This window comes from Stomoxys calcitrans, chromosome 4 (assembly GCF_963082655.1).
Source record: "Stomoxys calcitrans chromosome 4, idStoCalc2.1, whole genome shotgun sequence".
NCBI lineage: Eukaryota > Metazoa > Arthropoda > Insecta > Diptera > Muscidae > Stomoxys > Stomoxys calcitrans.
This window is the reverse complement of record NC_081555.1, coordinates 11,718,587-11,727,026: the sequence shown is the minus strand read 5'-3', so window position 1 is coordinate 11,727,026 and position 8,440 is coordinate 11,718,587. Positions and strand designations below refer to the sequence as shown.

Below are 8,440 nucleotides of genomic sequence, written 5' to 3'. Positions count from 1 at the left end.
AAACTGTCGCATGTCCCCCCTACGATCTTAAGATTTATAATCGGAATTATTTTTACATTGACTTTGACATCTAACTCGATGGAAACGACTCGTCCAGATTGTAAATAGCGTGGTCAATAACTTTACGAGGAGATTGTCATGCTACACATTCTCATTGGAGCTCATCGAGGGTATTACCCCTTGCCATGATAGAACAGTCATCCCCATATGATATCTCCACAACATCAGAAGGTGAAGGCAGTTTAGGGAGGTAGAGGTTATACAAGATCAAGGAGAAAACTGTACCCTGGAATACTCTTTACTTAATTTTTAGGGGCATTTGCTTCATTTCTAATTCCACGTATTAGAGTCGACCACACATATAGTCCAGGGATGAAAAATACATTTTAAATAGTACTAAAAAGGTACTTTTTAGTCCAAAGGGGCACGTTTTTTTAAACATAAAAATTTCAAAAATATTCGAATTCAGTAATCGAAAATTTCTTCTAGAAAAGTGCTGTCCTACCGATTATTGATTACACTGTACAAAGGCCCTTATATTTATATAACCCTAACGGAAAATGAAAATTCCCCATCTTCTGAGATATTTGCGAAGTATACTTCAGCAATGGGTGAACCGACTTATTTGAATTTTTGATTGTACATTGATAGTAACCTAAACATGGATATCAGATATTCAAATTTTGAGTCAAGTACCTAAAATCCTACGAATATAGACCAATAAATACAATATGGGACCTAAAAGAAAGGAATTCAGGAGAAGAACACGATTTTCATATAGAAATTGGGTGCCAAGTGTCAGCGGCCTTTCCCACTCTCAAAGCCTTCTAGAGGCTCAATAAGGTATAAGGCGACTCGTCCATAAGGATTTTTTTAATCTAAGTATGAATTGATATTGCCCCATTAAAATCCCAAACTACCAGCATACGGCAAACTCAACAGCCGGACGGATATAATCCGATCGAATGACTTACAAGCGAATATAACTATTTTAGCGTGATGATTTCCTAAATAAAGGACTACTTGTCAGTAAAAAATAAGCTCGAATTCTTAGTAGATCAAAGGGTACTAAATCGGTCACTGAACTGAACAGTACTGAAAAAAGTACTAAAGTACAGACTTTTCCGTCCCTGATGTAGTCCACAATTCCCCTAAACGTCGATTGGGGACTCGTCATATCAAAAGCCGGTGTCACCCGGGCTCTCACTGAGACTCTACACCCAATACCACTGTTTGTCCACTACTGAAGTTATAGCTACGAAGCATCCCACTATCCGCAACCTGTGGACGCGCCCGGTAGCTCCCAGCTGAGCTTATCGTGATAACTATATATGACCACCACACATATCGGAGCTCAAAGTTCCGTCTGTGTGGTGTTCATAGTTATCCCGTGCCGTATTGACCTATCGAATGGTTCAGAGCTACGAAAACAGTGCGCCACGGGGTCTTTTCTCATTCAGACTGTGGGTGATATGTGTGGTGATGGTGGTAAGTTATAAAGTCTGGCTGAGCATTTTGCGCACACCATGTTCAAAATATGCTGCGAATAGAGATGGATTCAATCTGAGTGGTAGAAGTGCCTCAAATGTTTTTGCGTCCGGGGATAGGAGAAAAAACGCCTATAAAAAATTTACTTGGTCTGCAGAATTTCGTGGCTTCATTTCTCATTCAACCAATTTCCCATGTCTCGGGTACCGGTTGAGGATTTCCGTTAGGTACTTTGCTCTTATGTCACCTATATGGGAGAACGTTTATACTCCATCAGAATATCAACGCGTTCAACTTTCCATTTCTCAGGCCATCAAAAAAGTTCTAACGCTTTGCCGCAGTTTGCTAGAACAGAAGTCAAAAATTTCGCGCCCGTTATGAAGGTGTGCAAATGTCAATCGAACAAAAGTGCTGTCAAATTGGACAAAAATTGTGGCTTTTAAGGGCTCAAAAAAGGAGAATCGATTAAAATGGGGTACGCCTCGCAAGGTGGCCAGGGCTTAAACGTCTACCTATGACTATGAACGCCTGGTTTTGGATCCTGGCGAGAACATCAGAAAAATATTCAGCACTGGTTGTTGTTGTTATAGCAGTGTGTTATACACGTACAACCGGCTGCCATGGGATTGCAGTACTGGTTATGCCTCTTAATGCTGGCCACATTTGTAAGATACTATGCCAGGTAAATGGCACAGCAGCCATGTAAAAACTTCTACCCAAAGTTTTGTCGTTTCGATTCAGCTATTAAAAGGAGGTCCTTTATCTCTGAGCTTAAACTTGAATCGGACAGCACTCATTGATATGTGAGAAGTTGGCATCCTGTTCCTTAATGAAAAGTTCGTGGGCAATTTATCATGGATTATATACCCACGGATGTAGATGACCCATATTTCTTGTGTATGGTTAAGTTCATTAGAGTATTTTACATATCAAATTTAAGCACAATGGGAAGGCAATCCTACGATCGGTTTATATGGGAGCTACAGTGGTGGAAAATCTAATAGGGACATAGCGTACATATCAAGCGTACGTGAATTAAATGAGATTTTGTATAGGACTTTAGTTCAGCATTCTGAAATCAATCAATTCTATGAATAATCTTGTTCAGCCTTTCATTGAAGTATAACCCTACTTTTACAGACAGACGAACATGGCTTGATTAAGATAAAAATGCCAAAAGGATAACAAATGTATGCATACGTTATATGGTCGAGGACCATTACATAGAGGTCTAACAAGAGTATAATGAGCAAGATAATCAGAAAATATCAATAAACGAATAAAAACAGAACATATAATAGAACAAAACTGAACAATTAACTAAAAAGTGACAAACTTATTAAAAAAAAGCACAGGATATATGTATGTTGAGACTAACATACAAGTATAAAAAATATATATAAAGAGTGAAAATCTCTTAGCCGATGCTAAATATGTCTACTGACTGTAAACTTTTTTATATAAAATACAAAGAAATAAAATCAGTTAAGCGGTCAACAATATAAACCATATTGTGGCAACTCTGACTCTGTGCTAATGGTCAATTCAAAAGTTATTTAGAAAAAAACATTCAAAACATTATATGATCAAGTATCGTATTCATCGACGATTTCATTACTCTAAGTAATTGGCAAACTACAAACACTTCACACAAGCCAACAAACAAATAAACCGTTTTTTAAAGTTTTAACAAATTTTCAAAATCAATTTTTTCTTGTTAATCAAAAGAAAATAAGGAACAAATGCAAACATAAATGAAATATGTATATGTATAAAAAAACACACAAAATAAAAACACAATGAATTATTAGTGTCACAATGACAATAAATCTAGGTAAAATACAATTTTTTTTCAATTTTACTTAATGCGTACAACTACTTGCTCATGCAATCTTAATTATAGTATAATTAGATGAAAGAAATAAAATAAAAAAAAAACACACAGAGAAACATATCCTCTTCTTCTCTCTATTCTATATACTCGTAATCTAAAAATCTGGTTATGCTGCGTATAAGTTGTTCTGTTGTTTAAGACATGGAACTACATGGCATGCGCGGAGAGCCCATTTGCGTTAGAACGCGATCTAACCATTGCAAAGGACCATTCAAATGCAACTCGATCCAACAGGGAGTGGATGTGACGGTTTGACGTCGATACTCAGCTCCCCATCCTTTGACAAAGGACATGCGTATGGTGCACATTCGTGTCAATTGATACACCGCTTCGAAACCTTGCGAAACCGATTGGGAGAGCAACGCCGCAAACTCCTGGTTGTTAAATATTTTCAGATTGCAGCCAGGTGGAATCTTGCAAACAGTTGCCGGATGCCAGCCATAGCGTTGATTGCAATTTGGCGATTGTACGAAAATAGATGAATCGCTTAGGCATTCAGCAAACACTTCTCCGCCGATGTAATAAAGGCGTACCCCTTTACCGATATGTCGACGTGTTTGCTCCACCACCTCATTGCGGTTCACATTGGAGAGCAGTCCCAAACAGAACCTCTCCGAATTCGAAGGATCTGTAAAGCCATCTACTGTAATGGAGGGCTGAGAGGCATGAAATGTTTCTCCCACGCGTGTATTCAATTCATAGTATGATATGGAACACCAAAATGCCTAAAATTAAAAAAACAGAGCATTGAATTGTATTTCAGACCAAAATTGTGCATATGGAAAATACTTACTGGTTCATGATACATAACTGGTGCTGATTCCGCTGGCGGCGTCAAACGTGTCATATTCATATTATCATTCGGATCTACCGGATCACCGTCTTCACTCATATATCCTGGCGGAGGTGTACCCGTGTTTGGCATGCTATTGCTACCCACACTCAATACACTGGACTGGGAATCCATGTTACACGCACCTGGCGGTAGGTTATTAGTGGTAATTTGCTGTTGCTGCTGCTGCTGAGTCGATGCCCCACTCATATTTCCCGTAAAGAAGCTGGCAGGCGAACGCTGCTGTTGTTGGTGATATTGGTGCTGCTGCTGCTGTGACCTTCCTATATCCATGTATTGCGGAGGACTTAACGACGCACTACGTATAGTTGCAGCATTGTATTCTGTATTATTTGGTATTTGATGGGTGTGATTATCTAGCGGATAGTCAACTATACTGTCTGGAGGTGTGGGTAGTGACTTCGGCACCAATATCGACAGTTCCAATTTCTTGTAATGGTATGGGTTTATACAAATTTCATCCTTGCGCAAATGAAATGCATATTCGCAATGATCCAAAGCTTTCAATTCATTTTGTGATTGCAAGTCCGGCCAACGCCATAAACGACAATAGATTACGTGCGGCAAACCCTTGCGTAGGTTTTCACCCGAAGCAGTGGGTTTGCTGCGCGGTAGAGTGACACACCTTGTATTTGGATTCTGTGTAGAAATTGCACGTTCTAGTTCCTCCAATGATGAGTTCTTTTTGATTTTTTTCACTAAATTTTTGACAGCCTTTTCAGACCACTTGCCTTCAACGCTATCTTCGTTACACTTTTTTAATGCCAATAAACGTTTAACGACTTGTGGTGTAAATGGCAACATTTCACGTCGACCACGGAAATTTAAATAATTTTGTTGTTGTTGTTCCTTAAAGCAACAAGAAACTCCTCGCTATGCGAGATGGCACTTCGATTGGTTATGGACACACCTGGATTGAAAACCTATAAGAGGTTGTAGTAACGTCTTTTCTTCGGGAATTTAGTGCTATATCGCAGAGGTAAAAGAAAAGCAAAACTTTATGGTACTTCATAAACAAAAAGAGGAATTGAACAAAATGATCATGGTCATGGTGATGATAAACGAACTGCTTGTTAATGGACTGAACAAATGGAGTGTCTGGCAGGGATGGGCATTGATTGATCCAACAACATGGAAGGTCAAATATACCAACAGCCAATGGCTCAATTACAAGAAGGAAAACCACGCCATAATTTACAATCTATTATATGAAGAACCAACCGGCATTGAATTGTGTTTCCGAAGAATTCTACTACAGGCATAATCCTAGGCATAGAAACAGAAACATCTTAACACTGACTAAACCATTGGCGTCTTTAATCATAAATCTTAGGAAACAATAACCCAATTCCAGAATTCCAGCATTCCAGCATTCCACTTAGACAATTTTTTTTTAAAGATAGCGAGCAGTAAGGACATAGCAAAGGAGGCCACCGTAGCGTAGAGATTAGCATGTCCGCCTATGACGCTGAACGCCTGGGTTCGAATCCTGGCGAGACCATCAGAAAAAATGTTCAGCAATGGTTTTTCCCTCCTAATGCTGGCAACATTTGTGAGGTACTATGCCATGTTCTCTCCAAGGAGGTGTCGCACTGCGGTACGCCGCTTGGACTCGGCTATAAAAGGAGTCCCCTTATCATTGAGCTTAAAACTTAAATCGGACTGCACTCATTGATATGTGAGAAGTTTACCCCTGTTCCTTAGTGGAAAGTTTATGGGCAAAATTTGCATTTGCAAGGACATAGCAGAACATTGTGTTTTCACTTCTTCCCCATGTCTATTGTAACATTGCCTTACCTACTTGGAAATGGAAGATACTAAAACATTGTCTTGGTATCGAATTTTACAACAGGTCAGCCGTTGGTCATTTATTAGATATTTTATTCCAAAGACGATTTTTCACATTGGCCACCAGCTGCTTAAGTAATATGTTTTATCAGATGTGCCGATGACACTTTTTTTTAGAAAAATACACCATTTCGACATTCAATTGTGTGGAAGTTAACCACTTTAAAAATGGATAAGCCGTTGGCCATTCCTTACTTTGTTAAATAATTTATTCCAACGAAAATTTCCACATGGGACACCAGCTTCTAAAATAATGTTTAATATTTTGTCGGATGGGCGGCAAGGCATTTGCCATTCACCGACATGAATAAGTGACCGTTCATTTGTGGGGAGGTTCGTTCGGTGGATTGAAGAACAAAAGCATTGTCGTACATGGCTGAATTAATGTACTTTTCCTTTCACCTGACATAACAAAAATAAAAGCAAATTGCTGCTTATAACATTGTAATGCCCCAAAAAGTCCTTCCAAAGTACACTGTACTCCATATTCAAATAAATACACATCATACTATGAAGGAATACCATACCACTAAAAACCAAGAGGATAGACTCTCCTTGTCTAAACACATACGAGCAAACATATACATAAAAAACCAGCCAGACACACACGGAGATATGATGATAATTTTTCTTCCACTACTTCTTTCACTTGTGCTTCAACAAACTTTGTAAATTCCAGTTGCTGCGACAATAATTTACTCCTTTCTTCACTTTAATTTCTTTGCTTAATTTGCTTAGTTTTTTAATCAATTTTGCAAGAAAAATAAAAGTCGCTTCTAACCAGATCACTGTGACGAGTATTATTTAGCGGCATCGGCGATGACTGAAGCCGTCACTTTACATAAAAAAAGCTTCGGCGGCTTTAAGCTTATTTTTAGTTAGTTCATTTATCTATTTAAGGTAGGTATAAAGATAGTTTGCAGTGGAAAAGTAATTGCGGATTTGCCCAAAAAGTAATTGCGGATTTTTTAAAAGAAAGTAAATGCATTTTTAATAAAACTTAGAATGAACTTTTATCAATTATACTTTTTTACACTTTTTTTCTAAAGCAAGCTAAAAGTAACAGCTGATAACTGACAGAAGAAAGAATGCAATTACAGAGTCACAAGCTGTGAAAATATTTGTCAACGCCGACTACATGAAAAATCCGCAATCACTTTTTGGGCAACCCAATAGTACTTCCGTATTGTCGATCGCTTGATTGTTAACCATATGTTTATACTGTATGCCATCTGTGAAGTTATACCGAGAATCCGTAAAGTTGTTCAATATGCCCGTTAAATATTTCCGACGAGATTTCGGAAATCTCGCGTTTTTCCATTGTACATTTTCAGTGCGAAAATCCCAGCAAATCCCACTAAAAATCAAATTTAACACTACGTTCGTATTGAATACAGGTTATTATCGGCTATTTTGGGCAGCACTTTTTCTCAACATCTGAAAATTTCTTATTAAAATTACACAATTTTGTAATAAAATTTAATAAGATTACTTCTCCAATTTAATTGCTGACCACAATATATACGCTGAATGCAATAAAAATGATGTGCAGCATCTTTTCGACTTCAAAATCGATTATTCGACTTTTTATTCAGTGAAAGTCGACTTTTCGTCGTTTGTACACAAGTCGAATAATCGAAAGACGACTTTGGGATCCCCAATGCATAATTCACAGCTGTTACGCAAAATTTAATTTTATCCAAGTTTATGACAAATATATCAAATTAATAGCCCAAAAAAAATTAAAATTAATTTATATTTTAAAACTGTTCATTTGTATATTATTGAACTCTAATTGCCAAAGTTTGGAACAAAAACTTCTGTTTTTAGTACATTTGATATACATAAGTACATCAGTACATTGTCTTTGTTTGCAAGCCTCCAGCTGACATTGTTTTGTTGCCAATTTACTTTATGCGTCATTCGTTTTGTTTCGAGAAAGAGATTAGACACTTTGAGTATTGTGTTGTTATTAATGTATTAATATTGTTAACGTCCAGCGTTTCTAAAGAAAGCAAAATCCGTCTTCTGCGCTTCGCAAAAAAAGTATAAAAACTTGCTGCCATGGAACATAAACAAGATAATGAATTGCTGCTGAATGCAATAAAAAATAAATTCGCTGCACAACCTGAAGAAGCTGCCTCCTTTAGTCCGCCAAAGTTTATGATACCATCATTAAAAATTGGAAGTAACAATGGACCAACGTCCGGCTTAACCTCATCATGTGCTGCAGCAAAGGCTGCTTATCAGGAGCAAACAGGGACCTCTCCATTAAACCAGTATCTTTTGAAGCAGTTGCAGGAGAGAAATAATACTACAACACAAAGTGATACCCTTAATAATTTTGTTTTACCAGA

General features: G+C 37.7%; 1 protein-coding gene across 2 annotated transcripts; it reads right to left on the bottom strand.

Moving 5' to 3' along the window:
• Positions 1 to 1,173: 1,173 nt before the first annotated feature.
• Positions 1,174 to 6,888, bottom strand: LOC106087444 (mothers against decapentaplegic homolog 3). 2 transcript variants are annotated; one of them, XM_013252486.2, is made up of 3 exons: positions 6,749 to 6,888; positions 4,176 to 5,201; positions 1,174 to 4,107 (listed from the first exon to the last, which is right to left on the bottom strand). In XM_013252486.2, the coding sequence occupies exons 2-3, from the start codon at positions 5,037 to 5,039 to the stop codon at positions 3,517 to 3,519; spliced, it is 1,455 nt and encodes a 484-aa protein (XP_013107940.1). In that variant the 5' UTR covers positions 5,040 to 5,201; positions 6,749 to 6,888; the 3' UTR covers positions 1,174 to 3,516. The 2 variants fall into 2 exon arrangements, with proteins under 2 accessions (XP_013107940.1, XP_013107941.1); XM_013252487.2 differs by lacking the exon at positions 6,749 to 6,888 and adding an exon at positions 6,611 to 6,742.
• Positions 6,889 to 8,440: the final 1,552 nt, after the last annotated feature.

What these genes read in the sequence shown, in the direction of transcription:
- LOC106087444 (XM_013252486.2), bottom strand. Translation starts at nt 5,039, where the DNA reads ATGTTGCCATTTACACCACAAGTCGTTAAACGTTTATTGGCATTAAAA. An exon ending in CAGTTATGTATCATGAACCA is followed by an intron (nt 4,108 to 4,175) that starts GTAAGTATTTTC and finishes TTTTAATTTTAG; the next exon opens with GCATTTTGGTGTTCCATATC.